This window comes from Bos javanicus, chromosome 19, assembly GCF_032452875.1.
Source record: "Bos javanicus breed banteng chromosome 19, ARS-OSU_banteng_1.0, whole genome shotgun sequence".
In the NCBI taxonomy this organism is placed as follows: domain Eukaryota; kingdom Metazoa; phylum Chordata; class Mammalia; order Artiodactyla; family Bovidae; genus Bos; species Bos javanicus.
In genome coordinates, this window is record NC_083886.1 from 14,785,386 (window position 1) to 14,802,389 (window position 17,004).

Sequence of the window (17,004 nt, forward strand, 5' to 3'; positions counted from 1 at the left end):
CCGATTTCAGCAGCAGAGGTGTTTCTACCCAGCCTTGACCCTGGGGGAGACAGGAGGTGGTCGACCTTATCCTAGGCATGAGCAGAGCGTCCTATAGAGTAGGATTTTGGGGGGAGGGTGAGACCTTCAAAGCTCAGAACAAAAGTCAGAGTGGTAGGTTAAAGTTTCTCCGCTCAGCCAAAGGCACTGGGTGATCTTGCAGAAATTTCTTCCCTTTTCTGAGCTGTCTCTCATTTATGGAACAACCATCCTAATCGGGCAAATAGGAAAAATATTTTATAAAAGAATGTGATATTGAATGTGTGTGTTCTTTTAATTCTTAACTTTTTTTTTTAGTCCTATGAAGAAGCCTATGTAAATTTAAACCCAATTTTAACTTTTATGGGCCCTTCTTCTTCCTCGGAAGAAAGCAATTTGCTTTGATTGGTTAAATACTTATAATGCTAGAGAAAAAGGACTAGATCACCCTCCCCACTAAGCTCCTGAATATCTCAGCTCTGAGAACACACACCCATTCCTCAACCTGGAGACTGAAAAATCAGCATAAAAAAAGACTGGAATCTTATTAAGATTCTGAAGTACAAACGTAAGTAGCTGTTTAAAAAGATCTATGTAACCCCATTTTCTATGCTGAAAGAAATTTCTCTACAAAGATAGTAAGATAGGACGCAAAGAGAAAAGAAAAAAAAAAAAACCACCAACCCTGCAAAACGATTTCTGTACCCATAACGGGTGTGCCTTTCTTTACCCAAAAGCGTTCTTGAAAAACTGTGTAAATCAGATCCTGTTTTTAATGCCTTAAGGGAGCTATTTAGAAGGAGCCCTGCAGTGACTCCTTTGGTAAAGCAAATAATCCTTTTGTAATGGGAATAATTTCTCCCAATGTATCTATTTTTTTTTCTTAAATCCCATTTTCATATATCTGCTTTTCTTCAGAGGGAGCTATACCTATCTAAATACAACTGTATTTGCATATTGATTTTAACAGCAACCCTCTCAAGGGACATTTAACCCTGAGGTTCCTTGTTAGTGCTCTGCTAAGGTGTTAGTCCTCTACTGTTCATATTTTTAAGAATCCTTATAGTCAACCCAGAGATTTCCAAGTGGAACTAACAAACAGATATTAAATATATTACTTGTCCCCTGGGCCACCCTGCACACATCCCACACAGAAGGCTCAGCAAACAGCGCAGATTCTCTGAGTTCTAGTGGCAGGAAGCCTGGCAGTCTGTTTTCCTTCTCCAGGTTGCTCTCCCTAAGGTGGAAGGACAGGGATCTGAGTCACCGGGGACCCACAGGGGAAGAGGGTCCCTCTGACAAGTTCTGACCACCTTGGGCAGGCAGAAGCTTAGGTTCAGTCCCACAAAGGGCCTGCCGGGTCCCTCCGGCCTGATGGACTTGTGACTCACTCCTTTCTGGGAAGAGGTAAGCCCAGATGCTTCAACAAACAAAATCCGATTAGCAGATCACACCAGAAGGACCCCTTCTTCCCAGAAAAAGCTGTCACGACTGCACTAAACTGCACGAGGCCAAAGAGCTTCTGAACTGGTGCCATGAGGTGGGTTTTAAGCTGGGCCTCCTTAAGAGGGGGCTTCCCTGGTGGCTCAGATGGTAAAGGAATCTGCCTGCAATGCAGGAGACCTGAGTTTGATCCCTGGGTCAGGAAGATCCCCTGGAGAAAAGAATGGCAACCCACTCTAGTATTCCTGCCAAGAGAATTCCATGGACAGAGGAGCCTGGCTGGCTACAGTCCATGGGGTCATCATAAAGAGTCAGACATGACTGAAGGACTAACAATTTTCACCTTCACTTCCTTAAGAGGGGAGGCACAATCCCACCCTCACCTTCAAGATTTAACCTTCAGCAGTCTTCCTATCACAGAGACCAGGGCTTGGGGGCCTCCATGCCCCCAGGAGGACACTCCACGTACAGCAGAGAGAGGGCCAGAGGCCACTCCCCAGGCGGACTGGTAGGGCTTCTTTCCTGTGCTCAGCTTTCCAGGCAGGGACACTGCTTCCTGCTTCAACAGGCCACACGGGCTTTTCTGCTTACGGCATCCCAAAGAGGACACAAGAGATGGAAAAGCACACGGAGTGCAGAGACTCCATCATCTCTGCTAGAGAGAGCAGCTCAGCTGAGTCCCCTTAACTCAAGGATGCGTCAATTTCCTGTCATCCTGGTGGCTAAAGGGGAAGCTCAGGAGGGAAGCAGGCCTGAGGATCTTCAGACACGTGGATCCTCACCCGCAGTCACAATATTCCCTCTGTGCCTGGGGTGCCTCAGGCTGGAAGGCGTGGGGGTGAAGCGTAGGTGTGTGTGCAGATCTGGGCAGGGGCCAGCTCACCGGGCTGCCTCTGCCTGCCTCAGACCACCACTCCCAGGGCACGCTTCATCATCGTGGGCACAGCCAGCGCGCAGCATGGCAGGCTGCCCGGCTGTCCGGGAACAGGGCCACCGCCAAGACGTGTGTCTGGAGAAGAAAGAAGCTCCACCAAGCGGCCCCTTGGCCCGGTATTCCTAGCGTTGAGGACAGGGGCTGCAGGGAGTGTACAGTGGCTTTGCACTCGGACCGGACGGCTCCCCCTCCGCCTAAATTGATGTGTCACTTCCCTCTGAACACGGGAGGAGGGCGAAGATGCCGGAGGACCGTGCATCACAGCATCAAGAGGCCAGGCTGTGCAGGCCGACCCGCTCCCCGGCCACCCTGCCTGTCCCGGAGGTAGAAAGATGTCAGAGCGAGACGGGGAGGCCTTGGCGGGCTGCGCGCTGTGTCCAGAGATGGAGTTTCATTTCCTCACAGCAACCAGACGGAGGACACGCTCCCCTCGGCACTGACTCTGCCAAGCCCTGGTTCTGAGGACTCAGGGTCAGAACCCACCTGGCAATGCAAGATTCCGGGATCTGGGCCGACACTGCATTTTTTGCTGGGGCAGTTATCCCCTTTTCCTTCATCAGGGGCCAATCCACATACTAATTTCATACTCTCTGTTGTAACCAGAGAACTGTGCACGAGTAATTCACCACCACTATCCAGACTAACTGGATAAAATGACAAAAGGTCATTTTCTTAAAAATAAAATCCCGAAAGACATGAAGTTACTGTTCAGTCGCTAAGTCATGTCTGACTCTTTGCAACCCATGGACTGCAGCATGCCAGGGTTCCCTGAAGTCAGCTGTTCAAAATAAAATTATTCACTCATTAAGTATTATTAATGAGTAAATACCATTTACGATTTTGACCACAGTCAGTCACCGTGCACTGGTCTAAGTGGCTGGACAGCACGCTCCCCCGGGCCGAGGCCGACTGGAAAGAGACGGGGAGCGCAGGACAACATCCACTCCCACAGGCTCCCTCCTGCAGCAGGTTCCTCTCGGGGCAGCTGGGTTCAGATCACAAAGGGAAGCGCTCTTGTTTAACTTTGATCAGGCTCAGTACCCAAGGCAAATCGGAGGAAATCCTGAGAAGAGCGGGCACAGGGAACCAGAAATTCCCTCCTGGGCACAGGCGTATATTTATTTTGTATCTTGGATGACTTAACGCTTCCTTCTGCCTCAATCTCCCAATCTGGAAAACTAAGTCATTTTCACCCATTTTGTAAAAGAAAAAAAGGCATTTTGGCAGTCTGCTTCTAGGCACAAAGAAAGGAGCCAGACGCTGATGTGAACCCCAAAGGAGCTGGCTTTGCGACACTCCTCCCGTGACACCACCGCTGACCTGTCCTGTCACAAACACGCCTGAATGCCCATGGTCTCCCCATCCGACCGAGAACGCCTGAGAGACGAGACTGCTGCCACTGCTGCTTTCACGTTTCCTTCCCTGTGCCACTCGCTCCAAAGGGGGCCGAAGGCACCCAGAGCGCTCGATTCCAAACGCGGCACCTGTGGCTGCTTCTGGCGACCAGGATGGAGAGGAAAGGATGCCGATCCCCACGTTTGGAAGGTGCTTTGCAGATTCAGAGCAAACGCATGTTCATCCAATCCCGATGCTGACCAGGAAGGGGTAGTGGCCCCCACTCTCCGGATGAAAGAACGGATGCTCGGAGAAGTTCAACAACCTTCCTGCAAGCAACACACCCAGGACTTGCACACATTTATCTCACTCCACACGCACAGGCAGGAGACAGGAGATGCGGGTTCGATCCCTGGGTGGGAAAGATGCCCTGGAGAAGGAAACGGCAACTCACTCCAGTGCTCTAGCCTGGAGAATCCCATGGACAGGGAGCCTAGTGGGCTGCAGTCCATGGGGTCGTAGAGTCAGACAGGACTGAGCAACTAACACTTTCGCTTTCTTTCATTTTTCCTCCAGCTCCACTGCTCATGTCCCAGGCTGCCCCAGGCCAGAGCCTGCTTCACATTTAGCCCACTGAGGAGTCTTTCTCTTGTGCCATTTTGGTCAAGGTTAAATAAATCTGGTTTTCTTCACCGTGGATTGGAAATTGATAATGAGATGATTTGTAACAAATGATTAAATGGCCATCACTTGGGAAGCTCCTCCTCTTCCCCTTCCCACGTTTCAAAAGTTGAAAGGTGCTGGGTGAAGGTGGGAGTGATGTCACTTGCCTCCCAGAGAAGGAAGCTTCAGCCCCACACCCCTCACCCTCCAGCCTCTCTGCAAACAGATGTCAGAGAGGATCCCTCTGCCTACCACCCAGTTGCTCTGAAGGGATGATCACAGCCATTGGGGGGTTAAAAAGAGGCAGTGAACCCCCAGTTAATGAGGAGGAATTCAGCAGGCAGTGTAAGATAAATGGAGCTCTCTCTGCTTCTGCTGGAGTCAGCATGAACTGCGGCCCTGCGGCTTGTTTGTGGCAAATGGAGTGCGCGAAATATCAAAGGGCAGTGATCCAGAAGAAGACCGACTTTGACAAATTTTAAATTGGCCAGAAAGAAAACCAGCAAAAAAAAAAAAAAAGAAGGAAAAAAGAAAAATAAAGAGAGAGAAAATTATGTAATTCGCAGTGTCCTGCAATTGTGGCGTTGCTGCCTTTGTACGGGATGAGGGGTAAAAACTGCAGCAACGATCGCCGGATGCTGGGAGCAATTATGAGCATCTTAGTGAGATGCTTATCGGTGGCTGAAGCTTTTAGAGCTCTCTCTGTGTACAGTTGCGAGGAACTTGCACTTGAGCTGCAGTTACTTTAATTAAAGTGTATGGGGTTGGTCAGAAGTTAATTATCCTGTTTGGAGAAGAAAGGTGGGGGGAGGAAAAACCACCTCAACAATTCTGGGTGGCAATAGATTTTAGAAACCTGGCCAATTTCTTGTTGTCTGTGTGCAGATCCTATAAAAGGATCAGGCTGTGCTGGGTGAGAGCTATTGGCAATTGTTTCCTAACGGCAAACAATGGGACACGAACAGGGTTTATGGTAGCCCGAGTCGCTGTGTACAGCAAACACTCTGGAAAGCCCCATGGGCAGAGGAGCCTGGAGGGCTGCCTTCGTGGGGTTGCCCAGAGTCGGATGCAACTGAGCACACACGCTCGTGCATGGCTCAGGGCTCCAGAGAGAGGACAGGCACACACCCAGCAGCTTCTGTGTCTCTGGATGGGGCGGGTGTAGAGGGCTCGCCAATGGCACTTCACTAATTAAACTACTACTTGGAACATAAAGAGCTAGCACCTCTTGTTCTACGTCTTCCATTCACTGGATTTCACTACCTTTTAAAGACAATCTCTCTGCTCCTTTAGAAAAAAACAAAATCAAACCAAACCAACAAACAAAAGAACCTCAAGTCATGATCTTTTACTAACACAGCAAAGGTCTCAGTGGGAGACCTGGGCAGAAAATCAGTGTTTTAAGAGACTCGGAAACTCTTTCAGGCTCTGGACTCAACACAGGGCTCCCACGGTGTAGTCCAGTGTTCCAATCACAAGAGCCTTCCAAAAGCCCCGGAAACAAGTGAGCAACCCGGTAAAAGCTGGATGCGCGGAGCACAGATGCTCCCGGGGCACTGCGGCCTGGCCTCTGCTGTACATGCACAGTGCGCACTCTCTGCTTCCACTTCTCCAGCTCGGGATGGCCCTAGCGTGCCGCTGGGCAAGGCTGTGGCTTTCCCATCCCATGACACGGACTCTTACATCCCTCAGCAATGAGGCGGGCTCGTCCAGAGAGACGAGCAGGAACAGGATACTTAGGCTGACCATGCTTTCTGCCTGGCCGGCCTGCCCCCAACAGCAGTGTACCACTAACCGTTCTGGACAAGGACATCCACAAGCCTAGAAAGATGGGCTGCTTGAACTGTAAGGAAATATCAGAAGGAAAATCGGGTGACTTTTGCCTGTTTAGGGCCCACTTCCCCTCCTATTACACACACTGTTTCATTCTACCAAGGTTCTTACCATAGAGAGGACAGTAAATAAAGATTATCATGAATTTGATCAAATGCTTCAGTACCTCTTCCCCTGGCCTATGAATGCACTCATTACAAATCAGCTGAACGGCTCATTGACTTGCCAGGAGGACAAGCAGACATACCCAATCGCTCAGCCAAGTGGATGTAGACTGGGTCCACCCGACGCATGGTTTTCACCAGATCCTTTCTGCGGAATTTGATTTCGACTGTTCCTTCCGGCTCCAGAACGGATCCCCTGGATCAGAGAGAAAAGAAGGGAGACAAAACAGAAATAGAGGCACTTTAATGAAAGGAGACAACACAGAGAGAGGCCGGTTACTGTCTGTGGACCAGGAAATAGCTTCGCTATGGTTCTGCCCACCCACGGTTCACAGAAGTAACCCCGGAGGGGAAGAGCAGGCACCAGAGAGTCTAAGTGGGCTTCGAGAGAGGCCTGGCAGAAAGCAAATAAATTCATTCTCATTATGACATCAGTCTACTTCCATCTCAAAGGGAGAAGATACAGGTTCCACCATCTACAGCTGAGAAGGGTGAAAGAAGTCACATTTTCCAGAAAAAGAAAAAAAAAAAAAAGTTGATGTAGGTGCAGTGACAGTTGGACAATCTCCATCATGCATGCTGTGCAACGAGGGGAGTGGGTGCCGACCAGTCCCACGCACGCACGGCAGCCTGCTGTTTGCACTCGGGCTCACGGGGCCAGGCCAAGCTGGGGAGGAAACGGTCAGCCTGCCACCATGGAAATGACAGGCCGAGGGGCTTCAGGGTCACTTCCAGTACATACTGATGACGTTCTATTACCAGGAAGTTCACCCTAAACACCTTTCTTTTAAAAAAACCTTCTACACATTAAAAAAATAATATACATATGTATATTGTTTTACATATATATAATTTTTGACATGTAGAAGGTTTTATTAAAAAAAAAAAAAAAGAATATATCTATACACACACACACAGTGACTTCCTAGGTGGCGCCTGTGGTAAAGAATCTGCCGATGCAGCAATGCAAGAGACGTGGGTTCGATGCCTGGGTGGGGAACATCCCCTGGAGTAGAAAGTGGCACCCCACGCCACTCTTCTTGCCTGGAAAATTCCATGGACAGAGGGGCCTGGCAGGCTACAGTCCATGGGGTCGAAAGAGTCAGACACGACTGAGCGACTAACACATTCACCGGTTGATATGTGTATGTGTATATGTGTATAACCTGGTATCAGATCAGAGGCTAAGCTGGGACTTAAAGGTCAGTCCTTAAGTATAGAACGTTAGCACAGCGATTTGACAATAAAACCACTGGATTCTCTTAAGCAGCTATTGAAATAAGAGACTGAAATTTGGGGGAAAGGGGGGAGACGTAGGTGCTCTAACAAAATGACTGGATATAGGGACTGGCGTGGAAAATGTCAAGGAAATATGATGTAAGATTATGAAAAGGCTGAAAACCAATCATGAAAGGAAGTTGGATTTGGTCCATTTTGTTTCAGGCGCCGATGCCTAACAGAAGCTTGGGATTTTCACTGCAGTTCTCTGCGAGCTGCGAACACTGCTGTCCAAGCCTCGAGGGAGGCACTGCCCTGGGGGAGAAGCTTGGGTTGGAACCACAGAACGTGGGTGCCGCGAAGCACCTCGATGGTCATCCAGCTCATCCCACAGACAAGGGGAAGCAGCTCAGGGAGAGTGAGGACCGCTCCGATTTCCCTCTAGCCTGCGGCAGGGTCTGGTGAAGACTCCAGGACTCCAGACTAACAGCTCAGTGCTTCTGCCCCACCTCGCTGTAAGCCACCTCTGCCACACACCTAAGAAGGAGATAGTGAGGGACTTCCCTGGCGGTCCAGTGGTTGAGATTTCTCCTCCTAACGCAGGGAGTGTGGATTCGATTCCTAGTCGGGGAGCTAGGATTCCACACGCCTCATGGCCAAAAAACCAAAACATGAAATAGAAGCAATACTGTCACAAATTCAAAGGAGACTTTAAAAATGGTCCATATTAAGAAAAAAAAAATTAAAAAAAAAAAAGAGATACTGAATAGGTCGATGTGAACAACCAATAGGAGACAGTCTCTCAAGTTGGAGGGCCTGGATGGAGGATTTCACAGTAAAAGAATCGAGGGTGGGGGATCACATGGGAAAGTCTGACTCCAGCCTGGCTCCCTTCTCGTGCTGGCAGATGCTACCTAGAAAGCCTAGCTTTGTGACCCTGGAGCCCTCTGGGGACAGTCTGAGTCAGATAAAGGCCCCTCGGTTAGACAGGCTCTCCGGAGGACACCCGACAGCGGGAGGCTCCCCAGGGGCAGCGAGAGGAAGCAAGGAAGGAGCACTACCTGCTCTCGCGGTCCGCATACATCTCCATGTGCCGCGGGTTGATGGTGGGGTCAATCACCACCCAGGAGCCGCCTCGGAGCTCGGCCTGAGGCGGGATGTAGACCATCACGGGCTGCGAGCACTCCCGTAAGCCGTCCACGATGTAAGCGCCGAACTTCAGCACCTGGTCGTACATATCTGGGGAGAAAGAGACAAATCAAAGGCCATGAAGCGGTGCTTCCAAACACTGTTCCCGTCACGGTACACGGAGAAATAAGGCACTCGTGGCCAGAGGTGACAGGTCTGGGGGTGCAGCCACCCCAGGTCCTGGAGACTAAAGCGGCCAGTGTCCCCAGCTGTGTCCTGTTTAAGACCCCAGGCGATCTTCCAAAGCACGCCAGCTGTGCACTGTCTGGGTGTCCCTGGTGGTCTACGGGTTAAGAATCCGCCTGCCCATGCAGGGGACACAGGTTCGACCCCTGGTCCAGGAGGATTCCACATGCGCAGGGCAACTATGCCCGTGTGCCGCAACTGCTAAGCCTGTGCTCCACAACGAGAGAAGTTACCGCAACAAGAAGCCCAAGCAACACAACGAAGAGGAGCCCCTGCTGGCCGTGGCCAGAGAAAGCCTGCGCAGTGACGGAGACCCAGCACAGCCAAAACGAAAACAAATACATCTTAAAAAAAAAAAAGTGCACTGTCTTTCGTGAGATACAGGGTGCAGGCCCTGTGGGCTGCATCTCCATTTTACATCTCCCCTGAATTTCTGTACTCAGGTCTCACCGCATTAATTCACACTCGCTCTACCAGTGTTGAGTATTTTTCATGTCAATATATGATCTCTCTCACTACATTAAGTTTTCTGAAGGAACTATTCAAGCTCTTTTCAATTCTTCTCATGATACTTAGCATATGATAAGCCCTCCGAATGCACAGCTAATGAAACTGGATCCTTCAAATATTTTATCTCCAAAAAACTGCATCTTCCATCTTTGCATCCCCAGGGTCCTGGCCGGTGCCTGGAACATAGTGCTCAGTAAGTGTGTGCTGAATAAATGAACGAGTACATGCATGCTTTGCAAAAAACACAGTGAGAAAGAAAAAATTATCAGCTGCATTTTTATCAGGGTATCAATGAGAGAAAAAATTTTAAATGCGTATGTATTTATTGGAAATATCACACAACCACAGGAAAAGAGGAACCACCTCTTTATTCTGCAAAAGAGCATGTGCTGTAACACCCCTCACCCCCACCCCCCCACCCAGCCAAGGCCAGAAGCAGCCTGAAGAAAAGGGACCCCTGGTGTGAAAATAGAGGCAGTCCTTGGAAAGCAGGATCGGGGATCCGTTATTTATTTCCCAATAATTTATGGCTTTTCCCCATTTCCTAGCTCACTGAAGTCTAAACACTGCTAAAGTTTTAGGTTTATGATTCCAGATGTTTAATGAGTATTTCAGTGGAACCACAATGGATCCTTTGAAACACCAAATAGCAGGTTCAACTGAGTTCAAACTTTCCTATCAAAGAGAGGATCTCAATTTGGAATAAATCAGTCTGGAAAGCCAAAGCAAAGAAGGATTTTTTTCAGGAACTTAAGAGCAGACCAAAGAGAAATTGCTTTCATTGTAGTTACTGGCAAATTAAACTGCTACCTTCTCCAAAGTAAAAACGGCCTTCTCTCTATATGAATCATCAGTGAGCACGAGGGACCTGTGGAGGGAAGTGCGCCTCTCTCCACTGCTCCAACCTGGCTGGCTGGTCTGTGAAGGAATCCCCCCAGTTCAGAAATTGCCCCAGGAAAAACTCCCCATTCTGTGTGGAATGTGAATGGTCATACACTCTGTATATATGATCAGAACAAAGACATTTATTCCTTTGGGAGGAAAGCAAAGATCCAAAAAATTTACTGCTAATTACACAACTGCTGTATGAAGAGCAGGGAATAAAGGACTTTAAGCGCTTTACGCTAATTCCGTGGTTATGAAAATAATTGCTCAGTTCAAATTATTTTAACTAAATTAATTCTTTAGTGGATATTTCAACCAGAGCTACATAATAAAATAATTGTGTAATTAGCAGTACATTTTTCAGTGCTGCCAAGAGTATAGTCTCAGAAACTGAGTAACAGAAAGGAGTGGCCCTCAGTGGTATCACACGCGGAGAAGAAATGGGAAGCGGAGATAAAATGACCAAGCGGAACAAAAGGAAATGGCACAAAACAATCGTTCCATGTGAAAAACAAAAAGTAAGTTAAGAGGTAAATGACTGCGTTTCCAGCCTCTTCGCTCACTTCTGTTGGGTTTGGGTGTTTTAAGTCTTCACTGAATTTGGTACAATATCGCTTCTGTTGTTTATGTTCTGGTTTTTGGCCTGTGAGGCATATGGGATATTAGTTTCACAAACAGGGATCAAACCTGCATCCTTTTGCATGGGAAAGCAAACTATTAACCACTGGCCTGCTAGAGAAGTTGGCTCTGTTAAAGATGTGTCTATATCGAAATCCAGCTCTGTACTGTGATGAACAGATCCGGCTCCCAAAAAAGGAGAGGACTTTATTCAAAATCTACTTCCCGTTTCACAGCTAGCTTACTGTATACCAGGAAGCATGACTGCATGTACACACACGTATGAACCAGGAGCATGACTGCATGTACACACACGTATGAATCAGGAGCATGACTGCAAGTACACACACGTATGAATCAATCATCAGGAAACTCTGCTTCTTCTTGAACCCAAGTGACAGGTGAGTAAACTGAGCTTAAGCAAGTAAGAGGCAGAGTTGAGACTCTGAACCCAGATCTTTCTGGCTCTTGTAAGTCCACATTCTACTACTACATTCTTTTTTTTTTTAAAGAGTTTTTAAAAAGATTTTTTGATGTGGACTATTTTTTGAGTCTTTAATGAATGTGTTTTACAATATTGCTTCTATTTTATGTTTTGGTTTTTTGGCCACGAGGCATGTAGGACCTTAGCTTCCCAACCAGGGATGGAACCCACACCGCCTGCTTTGGGAGACGAAGTCTTAACCAATGGACCACCGGGGAAGTCCCTTTACTGCTACATTCTTAGCCCACCACTGTTAATTCAAGAAAAGAGCATGAAACCAAAATAATCTGCTGTCCTGGATCTGCTGCAACAGCTGAGTCAAATGAAAGCCTGAAGAGAGACATGAATAAATGAGTATTTCTGAATTTTGCCTGGACTTTCGATTCTGTTCGGAGATAGCAGAACTTGTACTAGCAGCTTTGTGCTGGGCTTGGATCTGACTGCCAAACAATTATCTTCAGGCCTCCAAGACCGTGAGCAGAAAAGAAGCATCAAGCTTCACTGAACCTGACAAGTTTGGGACGGAAAACAATGCCCCCATCTAACCTGGACCATCAACAGCCCCCCTCAACCCCCACCCCCGCCAATCCAAACCATCAAAACATGCAGAAAGCAACAAAGGCTGTTAGAATATAATAAACACACGCACAAACTCTACACACAACATGCTTGTACTGGGTCCCAGCTGCCCCAAACCAGACATTTCTGTAAGGCAGGTTGAAGCGCTTAGCAACGATCTGAATCACATTTGTTTGAAATCCCTTCATATTTCAGAGGCAGAGCAAAAGCACAGCCAGAAGCAGCAGGGGAAGGGGGATCCCCAAGGGTTTCGGCTAGACATCAGTCTGGGGAACTGCAAAGCGATGCATATGCTGACTGTCAACTCTCGGAGGTGAGAAACGCAACGGGAATGGAAAATACTGATAGGTTCCTCCTCGGAGAGGCGGGAGCCTGCGGATTTCTAAGTGTTCTGGGCAAAACCCATCTGCATCAATGGTGATCACGCAGCCTTCCCAGGGTGTTCTCGGCACCCCGGCACCAACCCTGTCTGGGGCCTTCATTGTGACCCAACGGGGATACTCCTCGGTGGCCACATGTACCAAACAAGAGAGGAGGGTGGGAGGGTGCTTCCGCAGCGCCCCACTCTTTCAAAACCGAAACAGATCTCATTGGCTTGGGGCGAGATTATCTTAGGAGCTGAAGGTAAACGTCAGGCGTACACAGGCTACAGACACATCACGTCTCTTATGAGTTCATTATGGCTGGCTGACGTGGTATTTCAACATCCAAGTAATCAGAGACTTTAAAATAGACTTTCATTCCAGTTAAAGTTTTCAATAAATGTGTTTTTTTTTATTGTTATTTATAACCTGTCCTGGGAAAAAATAATAAGTATAACATGAAAAGCCGACTGAGAGTGACCCTGTAGCACCAGCAGTGAGGCAGCTTAATATCACTGGGATTTGCATCCTATCAAGCTATTCATGCTGAGGCTGGGACCCTGGTGCTAATTTCTAGTAAATTTCACGCTTGATGTCTCCCTGTTGTGGGTCATTGCCGGTTCGTCTAAATAAACTGCTTCCAAATGGCTCTTCCATCTAAATATTCAGCCAGTTTTTATAATTTAATTTTGCATTATGCTGAATAGCCTTCCGGCCAGATAGAGCTCATTGGGAGAAAAAGCACCAATACCATCTTGACATGCTTTTATTTATTTATTTATATTTTTACTGCTCGAATTAGACCTCCTAGGCCGACTAGTAAAGAGTTTTTTTTTTCCCCCTCCACTAATGTCAATTTTCAGCATAGCAAGAGCTGTCTCTAATCTTTTCCTACTCATTACACACAATTTTGGAGTCATTTTACCCACAGTGCAGTCGGCTCCTGGCTGTGTGTTTGTGTGCACTCAGGGATGGCATAATTGTTTATTTTCCCTCCCTGCATAATCCCCAGCCAGTATTGAAACCCAAACTGCAAACATCTCCCCAAGGGATATGGAATGACTCTCAGCTTTGGTCCCTTTACATGAGATAATATGTAGGAAACATCCTGACCTGTATGTAAATATGAGGGGGGAGGCTGTTCCTCCCCTCCCACTGCCACATTCCTCTCTATCTTCCCCAAAGCTTATTTGTCTTAAGCGATGTGTAAATGAATGCAGCAGCACCACAGATTCAGAAAACACAGCTGATCTTGTTCCATATCAGGCTAATAATTCATTTTTGATTAGGGATGGGGGTGGGGATGGGGACGTTCTATTTAATGGGTATAGAGTTTTATGTCAGGGATGATGAAAAAGTTTGGGGTATAGAGAAGAGTGATGGTTACACAACATTGCAAGTGTATTTAATGCTGACAAATTATACATTTACAAATGGTTAATATGACAAACATTATGTTATGTATATTTTACAATAAAAAAACTGTAACTCATTTTCTGAGTTCTTGCAGTTTCTTGTCACAATCATCCCAAAGCAGAGGGGAGGTAGGTGGACAATTATACTTTCTCAGGAACCCAGATGTTCTATTCTTGGGATAGTATAGGAGGTCTTGTTCTGGCTCGTGGCTCTAAACTGTGCTGCAGGAAGTAAAATGGATCTGTGTTCTCATTTCTTAGCTAAACGATCTTGGGAAATTTACTTAACCTAAAGTCTCAATTTATGTAAATTGTGGATAATAATATAATTCACCCCTTAGAGGGGCTTGTTGTGACGATTATGTAAGATAATGCATGTAAAATGGTGAGTGCGGTTTCTGGTGAAAAGAGCTCAATGAATCTTAATTGTTGTTGCTCTTATGGTTACAGGGCGAGCAGCCAATCTGGGGCAGAGCCAAATGTGCAGGAGAATTAAGCTTCCCCTACAAGCAGCACATTGCAAACTTCTGAGCCCTAAATTTGTTGGGACAGAGTAGCTAGGCTGACTTACTCCTAAGTAATGTCAGGATGAGTGAATTTTTCATGGTTTCCTAGAAAAGAGGTAGCTAAGGAGGAATAGCATTTGTATTCTCTTCCAAGTCTTAAAGTTTTTTTTTTTTTTCTTTTGCTCAGTCATGTCCAACTCTTTGCGAACCCATGGACTGAAGTCTGCCAGGGTCCTTTGTCCACGGGATTTTCCAGGCAAGAATACTGGAATGGGTTGCCATTTCCCTATCCAGGGGATCTTCCCAACCCAGGGATCAAACCTGCATCTTTTGTGACTACTGCACTGGCAGGCGGGTTCTTTACCACTAGTGCTACCTGGGAAGTGACTTTTAATGTAAATCTTACAGCCAAGGGGTCTGGGATCAAGGGAAATCTGATGAATCTCAAACATACATACAGGAAAGGGATTCAGAGACTTCCCTGGCAGTCCAATGGCTAGGACCCTGGGCTTCCAAAGCAGGGGGGCATGGATTTGATCCCTAGTCAGGGGACTGAGATCCCACATGCCATGGGGCATGGCCATAGAAATGAAAACAAACAAAAAAATAAACGAAAGGGATTTCAGCTACCTCCCCACCCCCACCCCCCTATACAGCATCATTCTCCTTTGAACACTGCGATATTTTATTTATATATCATGGGTTTAACTTTCTGCACAGGACATTTTTCTTGACTCCTGCAGGCAATGACTTTCCTGACTTATTTTTGTTTTCTCTGAAGCAGCATAGCTAGTTCCCTGCACGTAGGAACTCAATAAAAACGTGTAGGATTGACTTGTTTAACCTAGACTCTCAGTATCTCATGGTGGTTCCACTGATTTATTATCTTGGTCAAAAAATAATTCACCTTGAATAGGAATGTATGCAAACACTAACTTGCATGTATAGTCCAAGTCTCCCCAAACAAAGTGCAAGATGGGGCAGTTCTTCGGTAAACGTGGACAAAGGGGGCCTTTTCTACTAAAATAAAACAAAACAAAAAAACCCCACAAAAATTGCCCTGGCTGTCTACATTTGGGTAGGGAGGCTGGCCATCTGTGCAGGGGTTTTCCTGGCTGAGGAAGGGAAAGATGTTGGCAGAAGGCTCTCACTCCCTCCACACACAGCTGATGATCTGAAAGAGGATAACTTCTCCGGGCTTTTCTTCCCTCAAAGGCAAGAGATGCTCCTGCCCCAAGCTACTCTGGGTGCTTTATTGAGTTCGTTCCCTCACATATTCTCTGCCTTCCCTCGGATCACGCTATTCACTTCACAGGATCGACTCCCCCCTCCCTCTCCTCCCCTAATCCACTCTTGAGCTCGCCCTGAGTCAGTCCTCTCTGGCTTCCACACAGCCGTGAACCTCTAGCCACTGGAGACAAAGCTTCGCGACGCTGGGAGGGAGAGTACGTTTGCCAGAATCGTCCATGGTGGCCCCGCACACAGGAGTCTCGGTAATCGCAATTCGGGCACGAAGCAGGGCCTTCCTAATCATGGTCTAATGCGCTGGAGTCACAGGCCCGCGGCTGCTGTCAGATCATCATAAAACATAGCACAGATTGCCACCGACAACACCCTCTGGTATCGAATTTGTTCATTTTCTCCTGATGAGGGCTAATTTCAGTATCTATCTTAGTCGGGGTAGAGCATTAAAGAGTAACACCAACAAAGAGAATGGCCACAAAAGAGGCATAAGGACTTAGCACGACTCAGGACCATCAGAAAGTCCACTGCTCACTAAACCTCCAACGGCGGTTCACCTAGATAACCCTAGTAGATGGTTCTGAAACTTTGTATGGAGCAGTTAAAAATGAATTTTCCCATTCAAGTTACAACTCGGAAGGTATCTCAGAGCGTAACCCCCCAAGGAGAAGGCAGTGGCACCCCACTCCAGTACTCTTGCCTGAAAAATCCCATGGACAGAGGAGCCTGGTAGGCTATAGTCCATCGGGTCACGAAGAGTCGGACACGACTGAGCGAATTCACTTTCACTTTTCACTTTCATGCATTGGAGAAGGAAATGGCAACCCACTCCAGTGTTCTTGCCTGGAGAATCCCAGGGACAGAGGAGCCTGGTGGGCTGCCGTCTATGGGGTCAAACAGAGTTGGACACGACTGAAGCGATGCAGCAGCAGCAGCAACCCCCCAAAGCCTAGGGTGATGTGCTCAGGACACCCGGAAGCTCTGTGTGATATGAACACTTGCCACCTCTGCTGCAGGGTTCAGGGGCACTGGTCCCACCCTCCAGCCCAGGGCCGGACCAGTCACCTTTCATCCCACCGGAGAAGCCTCTCCAGTTGGCAAAGACCATCAGAGGCAGCCCTTCACGGTTGAAGTCCTTAATGGCCTGATACGTCTTAAACGCGGAGTCTGGGAACCAAACCTGGCCAGCCTGCTGGATAATCTGTTGGGAAAAGCCAAAGAGAAAGACACAAATAATGACACAGCTTGAAGGGGGAATCTCTTCAAGAAGGTGAGGTTTTACTGTTAAAAACTAGAAAAAAAAAATTAAACCAAAGTTGTTCATCAAGATCAGCATCCTTCAAATAAAAAAGAAGAAAGGATCCTGGCTCTTGGACTTTGTTAAATATGCCTCTTTTTCAGCCTTGATTCCACCACAGCCC

General features: G+C 47.5%; 1 protein-coding gene across 12 annotated transcripts in view; it reads right to left on the minus strand.

Annotated features, from left to right (window-relative positions):
- ACACA (acetyl-CoA carboxylase alpha) overlaps positions 1–17,004 on the minus strand; it is a 286,320-nt gene that overhangs the window by 17,708 nt on the left and 251,608 nt on the right. For all 12 annotated transcript variants that reach the window (XM_061390286.1, XM_061390285.1, XM_061390289.1 and 9 more), the window contains 3 exons: positions 16,649–16,784; positions 8,670–8,847; positions 6,474–6,586 (listed from right to left, as the gene is read on the minus strand). In XM_061390286.1, coding sequence (XP_061246270.1) covers positions 6,474–6,586; positions 8,670–8,847; positions 16,649–16,784 — 427 coding nt within the window. The remainder of the gene's footprint in view (positions 1–6,473; positions 6,587–8,669; positions 8,848–16,648; positions 16,785–17,004) is intronic.